Source organism: Antrostomus carolinensis, unplaced genomic scaffold, assembly GCF_000700745.2.
Source record: "Antrostomus carolinensis isolate BGI_N321 unplaced genomic scaffold, ASM70074v2 scaffold32278, whole genome shotgun sequence".
NCBI lineage: Eukaryota > Metazoa > Chordata > Aves > Caprimulgiformes > Caprimulgidae > Antrostomus > Antrostomus carolinensis.
Window position 1 is genome coordinate 5,345 of NW_010331418.1, and position 22,964 is coordinate 28,308.

Sequence of the window (22,964 nt, forward strand, 5' to 3'; positions counted from 1 at the left end):
CAGGAATGCAGTAGCTCTGCTGCTTTTTTATGCTTTTGTACAATTAAAGGTTGCATTAAAAATCTTTGAATTTATACACCTACTGAATATTAAAGTGTTCTCTGCATAAAGCTTCAGCTTTAGCTTAGTGAACCTACACACCTTCTCCTCTCTTCACAACTTCTACTCAAACTTTAAGAAGTATGCAGCTGTCTTCTGCTATCAATTTTTTGATACATCTACATAAATCATGTAGATTTATCAAAATCTACATGAAAGAAGATAGCCTTCTGCTATCTTTTTTTTTTTTAGTTGGTAGCCAGTAGTCTCCATTTAGTTGTACAGCTGTGTCAGTTTGAAAAATGCTTGATTCAGTGAAACAGTAACAGTAATTTTAAGAAATGGGTTAAGTTTATTACCATTATATTGATTTCAAAAGACTCAAAATTGAGGCCAATGAAACCAAAGTTGCAGAAATAATTCTTGTGACCCTACACATTTGATTTCTTACATTGAGATAAGGGGTTTTTCTTTAAAAAACAGTTTGAACAATGCACAGAATATCTTGACCATATTTACACATCACAAGGTTGTATATATCAGTAGCATCATGTTTTATGACAGCGAAATGAGAAGAGTTACCGAGTCAAAGTTACTGAGTCACCAGCACAAGAATCACACAGAATCACAGAATGTCAGGGTTTGGAAGGGACCTCGAAAGATCATCCAGTCCAATCCCCCTGCCAGAGCAGGAACCTAAATGAGAATGTAGAACAAGCTTTAACATCAAGTACTAGCTTAATTTTTAAAATCGTGCAGTTTTGTGATAAAAATGTATCTTTAACTGATCGCTCCTGTGAATTTTACTTTTTCCTGCTTTCCAGTGTTACCTTGATAAAGCTTCCAGAGAAAAGCCTTTAAGCTGTCCATAAGGAAGAGTCTTTCCACTCTAAAGTAACACAAATAGACTGTCTCCTCACTTTCAAGTTTGCTAACTGGTGTGATAACAGATTTAAAAATTTAACATCTTTGGCAAGCAGTAGTACAACACTGTCTAGGATACTTCAGTACTGAATAGGCTCAAATAATTAATGCAGAGATGTTACAATCAAAATAAGGAAGCAGTGATTTCCAATCAACTCTAAGTTAAAAAGGGAACACGGATGAACAATAACCACTAACAAAAATATAAATTATCTCATTTCTCTCAGATAACACACTCCCCAAGGGGGCCTGGTCCACATATAGTTTATTGATGTAAGAAAACAATACAGTTAGTGTTAGATCCAACCACAAAGAGCAAAAGAATGAGTGAATGAAGGTTTTGTACAGTACATATAGGAAAATAAGATGTTTGTGACAACTATATATTTCTAAATAAAAAGGCTTCTAAATATATTCAAGTTATTGAAATCTACATGAAAACATGGATGTTAATAGCAACAAGGTGCATAAAACCAAAACATCAAAATATTGAGCAACTCAATGAAGTACTAGATAAAACTTTGCTAACAATGCAAGATGTTTTACAATCTGCTTGAAATATCACCTATACCACACAGGGTAAGCTGCACATTTAGATTTAAGATCATACACAATATTAGCATTAACTTCAACAACTACAGGCAGGGAATTTTTTTTTCTTAAGCTGGCAAAGTGACTACTTTAAGAACATCAAACTCTCTCTAAATCGAGAACGTATCCAAATCAAATGCTGCTAGCCCTTTCCAGATAAAGCCTTTCCTTTGACTAACCACACTCATTTAAGTCAAAAGCATAAGACAGCATTTAAGAACAATTTATATTACAGTGTGACTAAAATAATGACATAATCCAGGTTTAAACATTATTTCATAGGCAAACAAAAGATTCTTCTTAAAAACTAGTTTTTATAAATGCAGAATATATTGCATGAGGAACTGCTGGTATTTTTTAAGAAAATATATTGTGCGATTGTGGCTACAATGCACTGCTGCAAAGCATTGTTGTTTCTTATAAAAACTATTAAAATAAAAAACTTATTTGAACATAAAGAGAGCACAAGTTTTCCAACTACCTATAAAGAGCAGGATGGAAGTATTGCCAGTTTTTCCTGTGTTGACATTTTACTCATGATAAGTTTTGGTGACCAACTCCCCAGCCAAAAAATAAATATATATTTTTTTTTTTTTTTAAATCAGGTGCATATTTCAAAGCTGCTATTGCAAGTGTGTTTTAAATGTAATGGACTTAAAAGTGTGTGTACCAAAGAATTATAAAAATGCACTATAGTTTGAGTTATTGTTACATAAAGAACATATTAAAAAGACTGTCAAAGTAAGTAGAAAGGGGATCAAAACTGAACTAACTGAATTAGTGCAGTACTGTAGCCAGGCTTCTAAAATCAGATATAGAAAATATAAATAGACTGCTTTAGGTGATGATTCACCAGTGTCCAAAAAAGGAACAAGTATTGTGAAAGCTCAGTTAACTTGATCCAGGGCTCTGAGCAGTTCTTCACCCTGTAGCAGGTTTCTGTTGCCTTGTATGGGAGCGTTGACTTCGCAATCGTAACTCGTGAGCTGGGGTAGTCCACTTTCATCCATCGACTGCCCTAGAAGTTTACTTGCTATGTCTAAAAAGGGAGGGGAAGGAGAAAAAGTGCACTTTATTCACCACCCTTAACCTTGCCTCCAAAACTGTTCAGAAAGGAGGTAAGTTTGGATATGTTTTTGTCACTCAGTTCTCTTTCACACGGTCCCCCCTCCACCCCCCTCTACATATTAAAAGCAGATACCAACCAGTTGATAGTAGAATGATTGTCTTCTGCTCCACTCCGTTATGACCGTTTGTTTTACATCCCTTTACGCGTTTCCAAGCAAGCGATGCATTTCCTCCACGGTCACTTGTCTGCTGGAATAAAGACCCCTAGAAAAAAATGAAATAAATCTTGTGTATTGAATACTGTATCTTTCTAGCCTTCCGCATCGCTCTTCCAAACTAACAGTTCCTGTCACTAATTACGAACGTAGGCATTGGTACAATTTAAACTGGACTTCATTCAGAACTTGGGGAGAAATCTATTTCTAAGTACACTGGCCTTGAAAATTATTTAAAAGAAAACCGAATCAGATGTCAAGACCTTACTTCCCTTACAGAAAACAATTACTAAATCCTGGTTATCATCAGTTACCATGCTCAAGATGAGCATGTACATGTACACATTCACACCCATTTAATTACCACTGCTCTTGTGTGAGTAAGCATCAGGTTTTCACTGAAGTCTCTAATGGTTTTCTGCACTGGAATTAATAGTGTAGACAGGAGATTCAGGAATCTCGGTAGGTTGGTTCTATCTAAATTTAAGATGTAAATTCTACTTGCACTCCAGTTATTTCCACCAAGCCATCTGACCCAAGTCTCATGGGGAATGCAGTCCTAATCCATTCTACTGCAGACATGGCTCCTTAGCATATTGTTTTGACAGCAGCATAGAAGATAATGGAGATTAGAAAGCTTTTAAAGGTTCCTTATAATTAGGATAAGTAAGAAGCTACCAGCGAAACAGATGGGATGGAAGGAAAAAACACCATCTTAGTATCAAATCTGCTAGCAAAAAGTAGTTGAATCTGCAAAGTTTTGTCTTGTTAGTAGTACTGACTGCTGCAAAAGGAGGAAAAGGTATTTCAGAATGCTTCCATTACCCTGAACGCTTGAAATAGTGAAGAACATAGGTTTTCAGGTTATAAAACATCCATGCAAGTCAAAAGGACAGTTGTATAATAGAAGTTTAGTTAAATATCTCAGAAGCTGCATTTCCTAGTGAGGTCAGTCACCTACATGGTTGCTGGTTTATTTTTCCCCACTGTGAATGCAATACAGCTCTTCACACTAAGAAAGCTATAGCTCATATCTTTTTCAATGTAATGATTCAGATCATTTAACAATCTTAGTTATAATGCATCTTTGTCCTTGTCTAGTTCTCTTGTTTTCTAGAAAACTAAAGTGGTTTTTTTTTACTTTTCCCTTCACTTATTTTCCACTCTTTGCAAAATAAGTCCCACTTCCTGACAGCTAAGAAGTTGTAGCAAGTTTTTGCACAACCTCAGAATACCATTTATTCTGGATTTAACGTAATTTTTCTTCCATGTGTGTGTGTGCAAGGCCTAGTTCATCCTCTTAGAAATCCACTGTGGAGAAAAAAGCCAAACAAAACCACTTGCTTGAAATCACGTCAGTAAGACCCTGCTACGTGGAAAATGCAGCTTCTGACTGCGCAGAAAGCACGGAGGCATTTCTAACACTTTTGTCAGATACAGAGAAAAGAGAAAGGTTTAGCAAAGGATGAAGTTTGAATCTTTAAGCATTAAAAAGGCGCTAAGCGTAGAAGCCTGAACACTCTTACAGCAGTTAATACTGCACTGCTTGTGTAATGACACGCCATGCTACTCTGAATATTTCATCAGCAACGCTGTATGACAGCTGTAGCACCATCGCACGAGAAAGAGGCAATCAAAGGCAACGCAATTTCTTGCAGAGCTGTGAATTCTTACAGGGCTACTGGAAGCAACAGAACACCATACATGAAAGTGCAAAGCATTTAGAGAATGAAAACAATGACACAAGTATGATTTTTTTTTAAATAAAGCTTGCTTGCCTCAGAAAAAAAATGAACATATAAAAACTTTCTCAGCTTTTCTAGAGGAGAGCAATGATAAAGACAATATACAGTGGTTTGTTTCATGCCCAAACCAGAAACCTAATACAGGAATAATTCACAGTTCAGAAGAAAAATAATCCTGCACTGTAGGACGTGATGGATGACTACACCTGGGAGATAAAGAATCTCAAAGGCTACATTGCAGTAGAGGAACTAAGAATCAATTGTGCAAAAAACTTAAGTAAGTGGGAACTGGCAGTGAAGGCAAGAAGAGAAATAACTGCTCGAGATTTCAAAATACTAAGAACTGGCAGTAAGAGACAAAGATCACGGAGACAAAATACCCTTGCAGAAAATAACAAGCTGGATAGCCCCAACTGAGTGGCACAAATCTAAGAATACCTAAAAAGCTTCTTTGGAAATGCTAAGACAGAAGATGATGAGGTACTCACAATCATAACCACTAATACTAGAGAGAGTGTACATGAAATGAAAGTGGTAATAATATACATCTGCTAGGTTATATTAATTCTCTTCTGTTACGGTTCAGATGGTCTTATTATCCGACCAAATAAAGGACTCTCAGACTTGACGGAAAAATGAAAGCATAGAAAGAAACATAAGAACACTAACTCCAGTATTGACAAATATGAAAATTGCATTTGAATTCAAAAGTGAAATAAATATGACAATTATAAATTTAAATATGATGTCTTACATTTGCATATATTCTACTGAAGAACATACATGTTCACAAAAGAGTATCTTCTACTTAATCAAGAAATGTGCTTAGGTATAGAAGGCAATTTTGAAACAGCTGACAGTAAAATCAGAGTAGCTGCATATATTGAAGAATTTCACTATCAAACAATTATCTCTGGTCCCAAGATTCCACTGTATACCAACAGCTAAACTCAGGAGTCTGCACTGATGCCTCATTTCAGAAATCGCAAGGTTACAAGTGAATATTTTAAAATGGTATAAAACAAAACTCACAATTCCAACTGCCTGAAAAAGTGAACCATCATGTTCCATTTTTCGTTTTCTCTGAGCATTATGCAAAGCTAGCATCTTTGGATTTAGTTCTTCATCCATTGCAGTAGATCTAAGAAAAATTGATTCAGGCTGTTAAGACGTTTCTACTATCCTCAAGCCATTGTTCTTTTGTGGACACTTACATACAATATCACAGAACTGAATTTATAAACTATACTACTTTGCTTCCATGATTGACTCATTTCAACAATCATTGTCTAAGAACATACAAATGTTAGCTTTTAATCTTGCTGTGAAGCTCAGAATGAGTTATAACAAAAATTTTAAAGTCTTTGCAGAAAACAAAGCATTAAAGTTCAGCAATTCACTTTCAACAGAAGGAAGGGAGGGAAGGGTGAGGAAAAGTTTATGCTGAATATTTCTACGTACAGATAAAGCTCTATGTATCAAAGGTCTGATGTCTGACTTTGCAGAATTTTCTATCGTGATTAATATCTGCTACAAATGCCACAGTCCATCATTGTGAAATACGGTTCGTTTTAAAAGCAATACCTGTAGCACACAGACTGCAGACACCTCTTACCTCATAACCAAGTGGACAAGAAAAGCACTAGAAATATAGTGTAGGTATAACTAACTACTTGTCAATTGCCTACTGTGTTCTTTTACAAAGGCTGCATGTCAGATACAAGAGCAGAACAAAATTATGAACACAGTCTGCACAGAGTAGCTGCCTATTACATAAGATGTTTATGTAAAAGCTCCTGTGAAATTAACTTTAGGGAAGCTTACTACATCAAAAAAACTTGTTTGAAATGTCCAAATTTAAACACACCGATTTCTACTTTGAAGTAGAATGCTGAGGACAACACACAACTGTTGCAGTATTTAAAAGTGTGTTATATCTAGTTGCTTGAACAGATACTAGGGCTTAAGCTTCACTTTTAAAATACCTTTTTTTCAGAGTAACTGTTAGCAAACTGGGCCTTCCCGGACACGATTTTTCTGTCTGATCCAACGTTCCTTTTCCTGCTCTGATTGGAGACGCAGTTCGACTCCTGTTCCCATTGTAAGGTGATGCCGGGGCACTACTCGTTTCATTGATTATGTGGACAGGAGATGAAGGAACAATTATCGTCTTCACATCATCCACACTTTCTGTCACTGGTTTTATTTCATCAGCAGTACTTGACGGTGTCTGAGTCTGCTGAAATATGGTAATGGTGGCTGCATTTTGAGAGCCAGAAGAACTGCTTTCCAGTGGAGATAGCTGATCAAAGGAGCGCAACTGGAAGTCATCATCCATTGGGATGTAAGGAGCCAACATCTCCAAGTCTAAATCAGTTTCCTAGAAAACACGAGAGGTAAAAATTATGTAAGAACATCTCAGCTATGACTTCATGACTTTCTTAAGGCTCTTCCTTTTACCAAATCCTTACAGGGGTTTTTTTGCAGTTTATTTTCTATAAGAGAAAGAGGTTCCTCTAAAAGAAACAGAAGCACATTGAGAATAAGTATTAAGATGATACAGAATTTTAAGTTAAATGTACGTTACCTGAGTAGAGAATGGATTTTTGGCTTCTGTATCTATCGCAAAGAGTTTCTCCACTAATTCCAGTTTGAATTCATTAGCTATCTCATTATCCACATCAAAGCAGTAGTCGTTGGGACTACTGGGCTGTGAAAACATTTTGAGCAGAGTTTTAAATTTCTGTCGTTACATCACTTTGCATTGTATCTACAGATTCTCTGAAAAATGTTCTAATGTAAAAACTAATTCCAAGCTATAGTTGCACAAAATTAAAATGGGGAAGGAAAAAAAAACTTACATTTAACTTACATTTATCAGTATACACTCAAAATTACCCCCCTTGGGAAGTACGTGATTAGTCTGAACCTGGAAGTAGCCTCTACAGTAATTTACTGCAATTAATTTGCTGTTTACAGAAGTTGTCTCTGAACTATTCTTTTCTAGAAAGACCAATCCCAAGCTCTTAGTCCTGTCAGGGGGTATTGTATGCATCTGCATGACTCACTTTAACAAAAAGATAATTCTCAGTATGCAGATTTATCTCTTTCCTCAGATCATGGCGTGAGCTTAACTAAGTCACAACTTCAAAATAATTTTTCAATTCCTGTCTTGGCTGCATCCTTAACCAGATTTGCTCCACGAGCCCTAACAGCACAGACATTTTAATGACAGTGTCTCCAAATTACGTAACTAACCTCAGGTGAACTTTGGCTGGTACTTGCATCAGAAGGGCTGGTTGGTTGCTCTTGCACCTGAGGTATGGTAAAAGAAAGTTCGAGTGGCTCTGTGTTTGGCTCCAGCTTTGAAACAACTTCTCTATTGAGTGCAGGATCAGCATTGCTACGAAGTGGCTTTGTAGTTTCAGAAGCAGGTAGTGGGGACATTGCCATATTTATATTCTGCAATTTCTCACTGGATGAGGGGAGCATTACATCGTTATACAAAGGAACTTCATCACATTGTTGTTCATCAGACTCTATAAAAATTAAAAGAAACCATCAACCTAAGTAACAATACTGTGCGTGTCTACGGACCTCATTAAATCTAAACAGCAGCTGAAATACCACTAGGCAAATGATACTGGGAGGTTATTTTTTGACATTTACTGTAAAAATATTAACTTTACTAATTAGCATGCTCTCCAATTTAAACGCACACCCACCATTACTGCTGAAATCTAGAGAGATAATTGTGTCTCCAGCAGCTGGGGCCAGCACAGTTAAAGCATCTGGTTCCTGTTTAAGTTTTTCAAATAGGCTGTTTGTATCATCCAGGTCATCTTTGCTGAATATTTTGGTCATTTTCATATCAGGAGACTCCACTGGTTTCAGCATACACTCGGTTTGTCCAAGGGAAAAAATCAAGTCCTTCTGAACAATTCCACTGTCAGAGAGGAAGAAGACTGTTAAAGAACAGCTAAAAGGAATAAATTCAGGCTTCACAGTTTGTAAGTTGTGGGGGAAAAAAAAACCACAACAAAACCAACACCACCAAAAAACTAAACAAACAAAAAAACCCCACCAAAACGCCACACACAAAATTACCAGCATAGAAGCTTTAAGAATTCTCTTTTTCTTACTCATTCTTTCCTCAAATGTAATAGATAAAGCAAGCACTAATTGTTGTGCCATCAAAAAAAGTAACAAAAATAAAAATGCTTTCCTGAAAACATTGAGAAAGTAAGTCCAAAAGTTAAATATTTCCTAAAACACTTTTCTTTCTTTAAAATTAACATCCAATAAGTTGATAGATTGATACTGGTACGTTCACTAAAGTTTTGAATAACTAATTTAGGACTATTGCACAACTGCAGAAAAAACAGTCAACAAGTCTGCCTTCAGTTGAAGCTTTCAATTAAAAGCAGAATTCTAAGGAAGAAAAAGATAAATGGGATTAAGAAAGACAGCATCACTGCTGCTCTGACTTCATGTCTAAAAGTTATTAGTGAAATTAATTGCTCCAGACTGTGGACAAAGATTAGAGAGTTGTCTAGAACACACACAAATTCTCAATGGTTTCCACTGCGATAGTATAGAAGAGGCTGGCCCTACACTCATTGCCTGAAGAGATTTTCCCACTGACTTCACTAGATCAAAAAAACATGTATTTTTTTCAATTCCTAACCCTAGGACCAGCAGTATTCTAAGCAAAGTTTCCTTGTTAGGAAATAATAACATCATAACACATTCAATAGGGATCACATTCTCAGCAAGTTGAAAAAAACATGTAGTGCCACCAGAATCCGAGTTTGTCTTCAATAAAAATGCTGACAAAGAAGAACAATGTCCACCCAACTTACCTCAACACATAGTTTACGCACACTATGCACTGTGGCTGAGAATTCTTAGTGTTGTATATAACAGTCGCTTGAGTTTCAACCCAGACATAGCCACCTTGTTTAGCAAGCATCCTGTACTGGCCTGTGGTCACCTGCCCTTTTGTGAACACTAAAAGCAGAAAGGACACCAGCTTTAATTACAGGTAGAAAAAACCAAAACTGTTTAAAATAAGTATTCACTGCAGATTCATATCTGCAATTAAAAGAAAGCCCATGTTCTTCTGGTGCTTTCCCCTGGTGCTGTATCTCATCTCCTGTGGTTGGAGGACTTTAAATACATCTTTTTCACTTACTGTCATGGTGCGTTTTGGTCAGATGATCAGAATCCAGCGCATGATAGTACTCATAGATTGAGCGACCCAGGAGTTCCTCTGGCTCATACCCCATCAACTCTGTAATTCTTTAAAACAAGGGAAAAAAATTACTAAATAAAAGCAGACATGGACTAGCACAAATACATTTGGATGCCTGCACATCTAGAAAAATCCTATGAGTCACTTCCATACACATCAGCAGCAATTCTAGTTTACTAGTTTTCATTTTTAAATAAATTGCTATTTTTTACAATTCTTTAAAAGAGGAATTTCAGCAGGCATGGGATTTTACTTCTCACCATCCCTGCTTTCTAGACTTTTTTTTTTTGCTTAAAGGTAGACCAGCTACTTATGGACCAGCGTATCCAGCTCTTGTAAATATGAGAACTTAATAAAATAACAGAGACGTGCTTCAACAGTTTTAAACCTGCAACTAAGAGAAGTTAGGAATCGGATTTATTTTCCCCACTCAACCAGTTCTAAAGACAGCAGTATTTCCTGCAGCCCGCAGAGGGCAGTGCTAACCAGGGGAACGCTTTGATTTTGCCCTAATTCTACATGCAGAATGCGACCAAATAAGTACCTTTTATATAACACTATCAGCCCTAGAAAAGTAGTTACTGCAGAGGATAAAAAATAACCTGCACTAACATACCTTTGCATCTAACTGAAAAAACTATGTAGAAGTTCGTTTTTGTTATAAAGAAATGGAAACAGGTAGTAACAAATAATACCCAATGAAAAACACAAAAAACCCCCATCAACAAAAAACTTCAGGCCAATGGTTTTCTTCACTTCTTTTTTTTTTTTTCCCCCCATTTTGTCAAGCTAGGTTTCCAGAGGATAGCAAGAGCAGTCTGATGTATTTGACTACATCCATAATTTGAACCAGAACACAAAATCTCATTTTCAACACCAGATGTATTGCATTAAAAGTATAGCTCAAGTTTTGGGGGGGTTTTTTGGACTGGAGAAAGCAGACACTGATCTCCCGAGGAAGGGAGAAGGGTGAAGTGGTAGCAGTAAAATGCATCTGACAAGTATTCCACACACACACACACACACACACACACACACTCTTTTCAGTCATCAAAATACAACACCATCTTTGACAAACCTAAAATCCTTCCTGGTTTTTTCAGTGTCTGAAAGAATCTTCTAATTTCTATTTAATCGCTGCCACTACACTAGGGACCAGTTTGAACAGGCAGTTAACTGCAGGCAAAGGATTTATTCCAAAGTAATAACCCTGCATCCTCCTTAGATTTAAAAATCTGTCTTTTAAATAAGACATCCTGATCAGTTAGTAAAAGCCAAAGTATCCCACCAATTATTCCATTTCACAGATGAATCAAGTTAATGAGTAAGACTATGTAAATGTATCAGCCCAACATGCACCGATCCTGCAAATCCTTCAAACCAATTCTTTTTTCAAGTACAAAAATATATATTACCTTTCATCACAATAGGAAAATTTCATATCAAGACTGTGACGACTGAGGAACGTTTTACTGTCCAAGGGGACCTCGATGTTTGATGGATGAGGAATAGGTTCACAGATCAACACCAGACACGTCATGGGAGGCTTTTTGTAGCCACAGTGAGTTTGATTACCACATGTGTCATACACACGAATGTGTCCAGTGCAGTGGAGTACCTACGGGAAAGTTATATTTTAAGAAGAGACTAGGTTCTTGTCTGTCAGACAGCACAACTGTGTTTCCATCAGCACACCTGGAGCAAAGTCCTTCCCCTCCCCACCCCTTGAGTGATAGCAACAGAAAGGCAGCAGTTCTTTCAGGTGGATGGCTAAAGGAGAGCAGCAGTTTTCCTCCTCATGCTACACAGACTGCAATGAGCACACAGGCTGACAACTCTTTCCTCCTGGGCACTAGCTGAAGCAATGCTAGATGGTTCTGCATTTCTGTGAACTGTTCTTCTTTGAAAGTTACATTCATGGTGACACTGATAAGCAATTGCCTCAGCAAAAGGTATCTTACTATGTACATTTGAAGATTTTAGTAATAGTAGGAACCTCCATTTTAGATCTTCTGCAGAAGTGACATCAGAGATCAAATACATTCTTCAAGAGACAAGTTTTGCATTTTGTGGGTTTTGGTGTTTTGTTGTTTTTTTTTTTTTTTTAACCATTCTGAAGTAGAAATTGTTCACAGACAGCAGCAAAGAAGAAAGCAGTTGTTTGATCCAGAATAACTACATTTAAGTTACAAAAAAAGAATAGTGAGCCATAATACTACTCGATACACTAAAAGGTTACTTTTTGTCCAGAGGAGAAAATGCATTCACTGCAGAAAGTTATCAGGCTGGGCTCTTTTTGTTCCAACTGTTACAAAAGGGATAGCCAGCAGCTTCAGAAAGAATGGTATTGAAGTCCTTCAGAGAGACCTCAACTGCAACATTTACAGTGTCAAATCAAAATCAGATATCAGCATAAGAAGTGTCAAATATTTTTTTCTCAGAGAAGGCTTTATGCAAACATATTTAGTAATTCTAATTTCTTGTAAGTAAATGACCTCTAATTTAAAATAGAGAATTCATTAAAAGAGTTTTGAAAAACTAATTTTAAAACATTGTTTCAGTGACCTCTGTAATGTATTCAGCATTAAAATTCAGCATACTGAAGCATAATCATTAAATTAGTTAAGTACTTAGTGAAACTCAAGCTCATTACATGAAGTAAAAATGTTGAAATATAGTGAGTTATGACATCTGAAGAGGAAGCTGCCAACCTACATAAATAAATACTCTTTTGCATTAGTTACCTTCCATGTAGCAGACTTTATATTCACTGTTCTTCCCCTGCTAGTCAGTGTACACTTCATTCTGAGAAAAAAGCTGCGCTCCGTGTTTTGCTCTTTGCCCTTTTTCACAGGACCTAGCAAAAGCAAATAGTAAACCAATTCTTAAGCTCTTGGATCAGCTTCCAAAGACATAAAAACCCTCCCATTTATAGAACTCTAAAACTAGGGCAAGACCCAAAAAATCAATTAAAAAGACTGATAAACCCAACATCACTTTCAGTAATAACACTTTTCAGAATGAGTTTTACTGTGAGGTAGGCAAAAAACTGAAGTTTCAATGTTTTAAGATCAGTATCATATTTGTAGCCAACTCCACACTCCTAAATTTCAGGAAAAAGGGGTGGGGAGGAAGAGAGACTGATTGAAAATTTAATATATTTTAAAATTGTGACAGAGGACAAGAAAAGTATGTGCAGAATGAGAAGGGCTCTTGAGTTAATTTCTACTGAAATGCAGGTAACTGACTGCAGGGAGGTTCAAATCAAATATGTTTTGGGCCTGTAGCTCTTCAGATCTGCAGTATTTTAAGTTTTTCAGTTTAGAATTAATAACTTTGCTGTTTACATGCATCCAAATATTTCCACAGTGATTTACACTCAGAGTAAACAGGGACCAAGTTTTTAAACACATTATTAGGATTATTGTGGGGGAAAAAAAGTTAAATTAATATTAGCAGCATTAATATTTTAGCCTTACTTGCCAACAGCAGGCTTTAAGTTTTTGCCTTTACAGGGGAGAACCTTTCAGAGTCAATTACTAGCTAGGCTATTCTGGGCAAACAAAATGCAAACTGATCCTATCAGAGAGCTGCAAGCAGCCCACTGTGTGTGGAAGAAGGAAATAGAGCACCTGGGATAAGGAGCAGTGGAAGAGCGAGTTTGCTGAGGCGTGCTAAGGAGTCAGGACTAAATCATGGCAGAGGGTGGGAGTTTGGAACACATGAGCTTACTTCTGACACAGGTTTATACAATAATTTGTTCTCATCCTCCACAGACAATAGCAGCTATGAAATACTTCATGGTGGCTTGCACTGCAGCTACTAGTTTGATAAAATTAATCAGAAAAGCATTAAAGCCCCTATGCTGCATCACCTCTTGCTTCTAGCAGAGGCAAAGACTAACAGGGACAAGCCTACTTTATGCCACATCAAAATATCCTCAATAAAGGAGAGAGGGCTGATTGGGGAAGAAAATAAAGCAGAATTCAGAGAATCAGCCCAAACTTACTGAATGCAGTATGTTTTTAAAAGAGTTAAACCAATCTAGAAATGCATAGTTGAAGATCAGACATTATTGTTACCAAGTCCCGACACTCAAGGCTCTGCTTTAAGAAGCAACTGTAAAAGATGGAGCAACTTTCTCAAGCGTGATTCAGCACTGGACATTATTTTTTCAGTTGCCAGCTTTTAAAGTTTAAAAAGCACCTTTGTAAAATCAGAATGCAGTCCAGTTTCTGCTAATCACATTTGTATTCATTTGCACCTGTACAATCCCAAAGGGGAGTATTTAATACTCAATTCAAAACCAAATAATTCCACTGATGTAAGAGCTGCAATAGAACGCAACCTGGGAACACTGATAAATATAAAAATGTACTATTATTACTGTAATTTAGACTTTTGTCTGCCAACTTCATTTGCAGAGCAGATTTTGCAATAATGCTTTCCAGACATCTTACTCCCGTCTGGTCAATTCAGACATGCTAGAGTTAGTTTGCATGAAACTCAGTAATAATGACATTTTTAAGAATAAGCTTTTGCAACAAGACCGTGTTTTTTTACACTGCTTCAGCGACGTTGTTTCCCCACACCATCCCCCGATTCATTACTGTATTCCAAAGGCAGGGGGGAAAAGTCTAACCCAGCCTTAGAAACATACTTCAATACCGAGGGCAGACAAGTTTAGAAAATGCTTACAGAATCAAAGTTGGAGCCCTTAACGCTAAGATATCTTATCAGGTCACTTCCACTGAATTAAACAGAGTGACAACATAAAAGATTTGATTTACATGCTCCACGAAAGCAGAGGTCAGGCTTGGTAATTTATCACTGTCTGGATTCAGAATCCATATAACCCTTGTTTGATGGAACAGGAATTAAAGAGGCTGGATTTTAGACTTCTAACAACTGAGTAAAGCAGATTTGTTTGGAGGCATGCAGGCTGCCAAGTCTTTCTAGTAATTAACAAACTTTTAGAAGACATAAAAGCAGTAATTCATGGGCATTTGTTAAACTCAAAAGCATACAGGATATGTGAACACGGTGTTCTGCTCCCTCAGATGGGGAAAAGAGTCAGAAATCTGTGAAGAGATACCAATTTCATGCACCAATTAAAAGGTGCAGAGAAGCATCAATCCCAAAGCCCTTTTTGGGGCTGTCCAGCTACTCCCCAATTAGTTTTTCGTTGTCCTAAATACAGTATCCTTTTTGTGTCTTAAGTATGCCACCACAGATCTCTGGAAGGAAAGCATTTGCTTTTAAGTTGTCCTGTAAAAGGAAGCCCAGATCAAGACAAACGCACCAATTTAACTTCTCCTGATCTTTCTACAGCAGTCGCTTAAGATCATTCTCATTCAACCTACCTCTGATTTTATTTCTGTAAGCACACCAATTCTTTCAACCATCAATAACTCCATCTTATTCATTAATTTTGTTTTAGATTAAAGAGTACTAATGAAGTCTCTTATCTCCTACAATTACGATATTGCCAAAACATTCTGCTTATTTCTGTCATTAGTGTCTCTGAACAAGGTTTATTTTGAGATTAAGCAACAAAACATGATAGTTTGTTCTCTCAACACCTTCTTCTTTGGCTGATAGCCAACTGCACTAATGCCAACAGGAACTATCCATAAGTAAATTAGATCTTTTTTTTTGTTCTTCTCACCATTTCTGTGTGTAAGCATTTCTCTCAGCTCTTCATGGTCACACGGATGAGTGAAATCAAATACACTGTGCCCCGTCAACTCAAACTGCAAAAAATCACAGGTAAATGGGTGTCTAGCTTTACATACAGAAAAATGTAACAACTTTTACAGATTTGAAACTGTTTTAGGAAATGTCAGTGTTTCACCTGAGTGAGTCCCATACACTTGTTCACGTTTTCAGACATGTAAATCATGTCTCCATCTTCAGACAGAACCATGACAAATCCATCAAGAGCTTTCAAGTAGAAACAGTTCAGCTCCTTCTCCATTTTGGCTTCTGTCTCCAGCTCACCTACAAGCAGCCACACATTTTCATTTAAGTAAACATCAGCCATTCTTCAGTTACCACCAGGAAAGACTTCTGGCACCAGTCTGCAAGGAGTCAATCTTGCAGGACTTTTTCAAAACCAGTATAATTCACTTATCTAAGTGATCAATTAAATGCTTCAAGCTCTAGTAATGGTATCACAAATCACAGAAAATCAGAGTGAGGTTAACTCCCTGTGTTTTTATGCATAATCCAATAAACCTTCCACCTTAATGAAAAAGTCTATGCGGCAAAAACATTACCATTTCTCTCAAAAAGACATTACAAACTTTTCTCAGGGGCTTCCTAGGAGACATGTCAGAGTACAGCTACCAAAGTTACTCCTCCAGATGGTATAGATAGGCATGCACGAGTAAAGTAACCAGTAGAGCATCCATGGCATGCTACACAGATACTGGTTCATAAGCTAACTCAGATATTCCTGTAGTTGCACAGAGAGGGGTGACTGCAGAGGCAGACATATCCTTAGATAACTTCACCTTCAGTGGAGTATAAATTACAAAAAAATTCCTTGCCATTCACATTAAGGAGAAACACCTACACTTAGTTAAGCCAGCTTTGCACCAACCACCTACAGTTTAGTAAAGCACAGCTGGCACAAACAACTCCAGGGGGAAAAGAGGGTTAAAGGAAAGGAATTAACTTTGTGAGAAGGGTCAAGTGAGACTGAAAATGGCACTACAGCTGCGATGAGCCACCCAGGATCATCAGAATAGAAAGGTAAAAACAAAGTGGACATATTTTTCCTGTCCTACCACCAATAGCCTACTTTTACTGTAAGGTGTTCTACCTTTCCATAGAAAGGATGCAACTCAATGTATTTATTTATTTAACTGCAGACAGGTTTTAGAAATAGCTTCCTCCTCATTATACCTCCATCCTCTTGTCCAGATTTTGCTACATTATTCACTTACCAGCATCTAGCAGCTTTCTCATGCGCAAGTAGCTGATGGTCAGTCTCATAATGGATGCCTTGTCCAGGTGTGCGCTCACGGTGTGGGGCAGGGGCAGCTGATGAGCAAGCTCATAGAATACTTCTGATTCCTTGCTCCTTCGGAACCGGGCTGCATCTCTTGACTTCTCTTTTCTGCGCTCCGAGCTAATCCTACACAAAGAAATTTGGGGTTAATATAGGAAACTGAGTTCTCTGCGCAAGTTACATTTGAAACTAAGCTGCTCAGTAGCCAATTAACCAGTTACTGAAGTTGAATAATTTAAAACCCCAATCTAAAAGTGTAAATACAATTCTGTGTAGAGTTCTGCCGCCGTTGGGCTCTGCCAGAACTAGATGCAAGCCCACAGAGTCTTGCAACAAGATCAGATGTTCAAACAGACATCTTCCTACTCAGAACTATTCCTGAAGTGCTTATATCGTACCTTGACTGCTGCCTCTCTAGCCTCCAAATCCTGTTTCCTTCCTCTTTCCTAACACCTTGAGTCCACTCAAAATCCTACATCAGCAGGTATTTCCAGCTTGATGCTCCAGCAGTACTCTTCAAGTTCTTCCCTTTCTGCCATCCTTACAAAGCACACCTAACGAGTCAGATAAGCAAGGGTATCGATTCAGCATAAGGTGTCCTGCTTTCCAAATGATCCAGAACATCCCTTTCCCAGCTCTCTTTCTCCAGTATAGCCCCTTCCATTGTCTCCTCTATACTGGAAAATTCCAGCTGTTAAGAAGTTGCCTCATTCTCCTTCCATGGCGTCTGTTGGACTCACCTCCCCCAGGACGCATGAAGTAAAGGACAGCTCACAAAGAGCAAGCACCGAAACAACTGAGACTCTGTCAGTCGGCAATGCGGGTAATTCTCCTTTTGCCCAGTGCCCACACTGCTTCACGTTTGTCTCATGCATCTGTCACATTAGTTTTGAACTAAGCATTTTCAGATGGGAGCTCCAAATTTTTCTTACATTTGAACAAGAACTCAATGTTTCTGTGGTCCCTGAGGAAATCATGCCACTGTAGGTAAATGTGCTTTTATTTTTAAATGGGTGATACAAAAGCATATGGTATTATTGTCCATTTTTCTTTTTATACATTTATATCTTCTGAGGGCACCCTATCTTCATTTTGCAGACACCTGAGATACAAAAGGCAGCTGTGTTAATCTGTAGGATCCTCTTTCAACCCCACTGACTTTCATTAAAGTTGCAAGATAAACATATGCCTATATACACTGCTTTTCTGATTCAGCTGCATGCCTTTTAATGGTGTCATAAAGAGATTAAGTGTCACTAATTGAAAAAGGCAGAAAATAAACCATGGCATTATTTACTACCAACAGTTTAGAAATTACTTTTTTCAAATTTCACTAGACTTAAAAGTCCCATACTATCACTGACAAATTCACATTGCTAAGTCTGTAAGACCTGTGCAAAAGCACTTTTTAATTAGTACATCTTGTGAGAAGTACCACAGATGATAAAAGAAAGTGATTCACAAGCTGATACTGCACACGAAATAACGAACCAGATTTAAAGTACATAGTCAAACACGTTTTCAGTCCTTTACCTGAGGTGCTACCACCACAGCCAAAGACACGCCGAGTCTGTGCAGAAACATGCAAGCAACAATACTACCAGGACTGACATTGGAAGCACTGACACATGACAGAAGTTTAATAAGCTCTGATAAAGACAAAGCAAGGCATTAGAATCTCTTCCACAATTACCTTCATATTTTCCAGCTTCATAAAACTGTACGGCATCGCCATCCATCCCCAACCCCACCATCCTCTCCTCCTACTCCCTGCCACTGCCAGCAGAAGGAAGCACTAGAAGGTTGATTTTCAGAATCATAAGGTTTAAGACCTAATAATAGGATTATATTTTCTCCTTTGGTGGCAAAAATCAGGCTGCTATATCACAGTATTTCTATGTTATGAGAAACATTAATATTACAACAAAATAATAATAGAGATCTTTGGAAAACTAACTTACGGGCTAGTAGTAAAAAAAATTCCAGACAAAATAGTTCTGGTTTCTGTGAACATAAGCTTGTGTTCCTCAGAAGGGTAGCCTAAAATATTTTATAATATTTCCCATCTTGCAGATTTCCTCACATTCAGTTTCCCTGTGACAACAGATGTTCCTGCTCTGGTCATGGATATCTTGGTCTGAGAAGCTTGAAACTCCTGACACACAGGTATATCTGGAAACAGTTGTTACGAGAAGTCTGACCTTTAACAATACTGAGAAAATATTTTAGCTGTATAACCTGACTGATTAAACATTTCTTACCAAAGACAGGCCTCGAGTACCTTTTCTCTTGGTGGAAAACTAAGGGTGGAGGTGAAAAACCACCTGGATCCTCTTTATCCTCTTTCTTGGACCACAGATTTTACTGACAAAGGTAACACAAGTATTTATGCTGCCTTATACAGATTCACCTTTATACCTCTGATTTTTCTTTGTTAGCTACTCATCCAAGATCCCTTCACCTGTGGGAAGTTCTTTCTACGACAGAAACTCAAGGGAGAATTACTGGAAGTAATTAGTTTCCACCTGCCTAGATGCCTGCAGTTTTGTCACAGCTTCTTTTTCAACTGCAGACACTTTTAAGCTAAAAACCGCGTGCTTTGGCAATAAAGCCGTGCACTTCAAGTCTACAAGTCTGTCAGGCTCGTGTGAATCATGAAGAGCATGTTGAGAAGGACAACACAAGAGATGAAAATAGATGCTAACCTCACAAGTTACAATTTCAGCCCTTTCCCTTGTATTTTCTTTCTGAAAGCCTAATATTCTTGAAAATATTTCAGCTGGTTTCTAGATTTTTGCCTGGTTTTAGCATGCTTGGCAGCAGACTTCAACATGAACAGTCAACACACTTCACACAACCAATAACAATCAAATTATTAATTACTGACTGAAATGCTGCTCAAATCATAGCACTTACATTAAAAAATTAATCCTAGGGTAAACCAATCGAGTGCTGCCTGACTTTACAAGGGACAAAACTCAAGGAAAAGGGCAATGTTGGTACCAACTGGTGCTGTCCAAGCAGCAGAGTCTCCTCTCTTACTAGGTATTTCCTTTCTAGAAAGGCTACTACTATAGATAGATATTTAAACTGTACAGCACTACAGTTTGCTATTTTTAGCTGCTGTTTAAAACAAGCTGTAACCAATCTGAGTAAAACCCAGCAATTTAAATAGGAAGATTAACTACCAGCTTCAAAGAGCGTTTCTTTAATGGATCAAATTAATAGGGAAGAGGTCTTTCACAAATGAGGTTTAATTACCAAATGAAGACAGAGTTACCTCAACATGGGATGCCACCAAATAATAACAAAAAAGTCAAAAAAGAAATCCTTTACTGTTGCAACTACTCTAAGCCTTGTTACTTCCAGTTGCACAAAGTAAATGAAAAAGCACACAATCACAGCGTGTACCTTCCCACAAATTCCTGTGTAGTCAAGTAGAGAATGTCGCATTTCTGTAAAGAAAATACATTTCTGAAGTGAGCCTGGTCTCAACCAGAAAAAAAAAAAGGAGGTAGGGGGAGCTCAAGGAACAGGACTTTAAACAGTGAGGTGTGAACTGCCACCAAATCAGCTTAAATAAATAATAAAATTTAAGGGGGATTTTCAGAAGAGCTCATGTGTAAAACTCATGGTCTTCAGAACAGAAATGCTACTCTGTAGAGACAAGAGGAACCCAAGCTCCATTTAAACTAAACCCCGAACTTAAGAGCTGTATTGCAACCTTCTGCTACTAGTTTTGCATGAAAGAAAAACACTGAAGGATTCCTAAGAAAATCTCAGCTGAAGAGTGGATTGTACGTGCAATGAAAACATCAGAAATGCCGGTGCTAGACAGGAAATTGCCTGCGTTTTCAGGTATGTTGTTTCCTGCACAACTCCAGTGCCAGACATTCATTTCCATTTTGTATTTCTGCCACCAGAATACAGAAGCAGAGAGCAATCCAAAGCAGGTTACGCACTAAAAGCAGTGTTCCACTGACAGTTTTAAACCCAATACTAGGCACATTTTATCTGTAAGAGATGTTCACATGCAATAGCTGAATAAATATCCAAGTTCTAAAAGGGATCTGAATGAGAGACCCAGAGCAAAAAGGTATTTCACCACCAGGATTTACTGCAGCTGAACCAAGAGCTCGGCTGAAGGATATTACCCAGGCTCCCACTCACAGCCTCAAATTAAAAAGGCTTTAAAATACAGCAAGGTGAATAGAAGCAAAGTTTTACAGCAGGCTTTTGCAGCAAGCAAGACTTGTCCTGTCAGCCTCCAGAACAAAGCACGGCAGCAGCAGTCCCAGGTGCACCAGTCACAGGTGTTAACATGGCCCCTGTACTCCAATGTGCAACTCCTGTTGTTACAGTCACATAAACCATTTGGGCCACAGCATCTCTCCAACACTAGATTGTTCCTCATACCATCCCAAAGACCCCTCTGCCCACCACTGCACGTTTCTACAAGCGATTCCCCAATCTTCTAAATACAGCCCACAGTCTTCAGCTCCTCAAGTGCCAAACTCATCAATGGCCACATTGAAAAGTGACTTGTTCCTGCTTATTTACCTACCACCAGTAACAGAAACCAAAAAGAACCCTGGGAAATGCCACCAGTAATTCATAAATTTAAATTAAAATTTACTAACTAGATTTAAAGTAGTCAATGGGCAGATTTTAAATATGTAGCATGTCAACTTTGTCTCCTTGTTTCTTAAAACATCACCCAGTGTCAAGGAAAACATTACTCTGTGTACACAATATTAAATTAACACAAGTAATCAAGGCTGGGTTTTGTTCCTGTATGTTACTTTACTGCTGTTATCTATTTCATAGCCTTTCTATCATTCTAACTTACTGTTTTTCTAATCAGGTAGATTCTTCTCTGTATCTATTTTTTCTATAGCTGTTTTCAGTTCCCAAGTAAAATAGCTATTCTGCATGTATTAATTAATCCAGGCTTATCTGTCCTCATCCAGGTTTTGAGCACAATCTAAAAAAGTTATAAGCATCTTCTGATAGCAATTCGCTTACTCATCTTTAGAATTGTTTCCTACAATTGAGCAGCTTCATATTTATCATGGTATCTGTTCTTCAAGAGTTTCACAGAAGTATACCATGTGGAAGCAATATAATCCATATGAATAATATGCCTCAAATCCAGTAACATCTCATTATTGAACTTTAAATAGTTCTCAGTTCTGACATTAATTCCCATCATTCGCCAGTACAAGATTTCATACACAGTACTTCTACGTTAGATACAACCTCTCCCAAGACTGTAAAACTAATACTGAAAATACCTGGCTTAGAAATGGAGTCACAAAGACCATACCCACTATAACACAACTTCATTTTTTTTTCTTTTTCTGTGTAATAAAGAAAAAGGACAAGATGCAGTTATTACAACAAAATAATACATTAATAGCATATGTCATCATGATGGTATTGAAACTTAGAAAGTAGACCTGGAAGTGGCCTCATATTTAGCTTTTAAGGTTGAATTCATTCCTGCAGTTGGGACAAACCCTGATCATCTTTTCCTGCCTAGCCTAGAACAGCTGCTTCTGCCAGCACAGCTGTACGGGACAGAGATGCAATTTCTTCCTATAGTCTTCAGCCACAGCTCAGCAGACACCCAACATGGGTATCGTCACACCAGGGTACCTGGACGTGCTCATGGGGACCATCTGAAAGAGCTCAACCCCAGGCACATCCATGCCGACCACCCTCGCCTACAGCACAACACGCCTCAGCCAACAAAATACCAACTAGATACAAGCTCACTTAAAAGATGCAGATGCCAAAGAGCACATTACAACAGAGCTCCACTCTTTTGACTGTGCTGAATATGCAGCCATTCAATTTTCTCCGCTGTCTGTCAGATCTTTACTTTGTCCAGGCAGGGCTGCTAGCCGCAATACTTACTAAATTATTCTTCCATGGAAAAAAATGCCAGGCAAGCCCAGTGCTTACCACAGAGAACCTCAAACAGTGTAACCCAGCTTCCCTCAAGTAGACTTCATACAAAAAAAATGGGTTTATAATGTACATGAACACCATACAAATCCAGCTATTTAAATATATGGTGAGCTAGTGATGCAAGCATTCTTAAAAAAGAA

The 22,964-nt window shown here is 37.8% G+C and overlaps 1 protein-coding gene across 1 annotated transcript; it reads right to left on the bottom strand.

Annotated features, from left to right (window-relative positions):
- Window positions 1-983: 983 nt before the first annotated feature.
- Window positions 984-21,225, bottom strand: LOC104529039 (hypoxia inducible factor 1 subunit alpha). The gene is given in 16 exon segments (XM_029086284.1): window positions 984-2,593; window positions 2,760-2,886; window positions 5,615-5,723; window positions 6,568-6,962; window positions 7,170-7,292; window positions 7,841-8,121; window positions 8,308-8,528; window positions 9,445-9,592; window positions 9,777-9,883; window positions 11,252-11,454; window positions 12,581-12,693; window positions 15,505-15,589; window positions 15,691-15,836; window positions 16,787-16,977; window positions 21,079-21,122; window positions 21,124-21,225. Coding segments are annotated over 16 exon segments (2,547 nt in total). The 3' UTR covers window positions 984-2,441.
- Window positions 21,226-22,964: the final 1,739 nt, after the last annotated feature.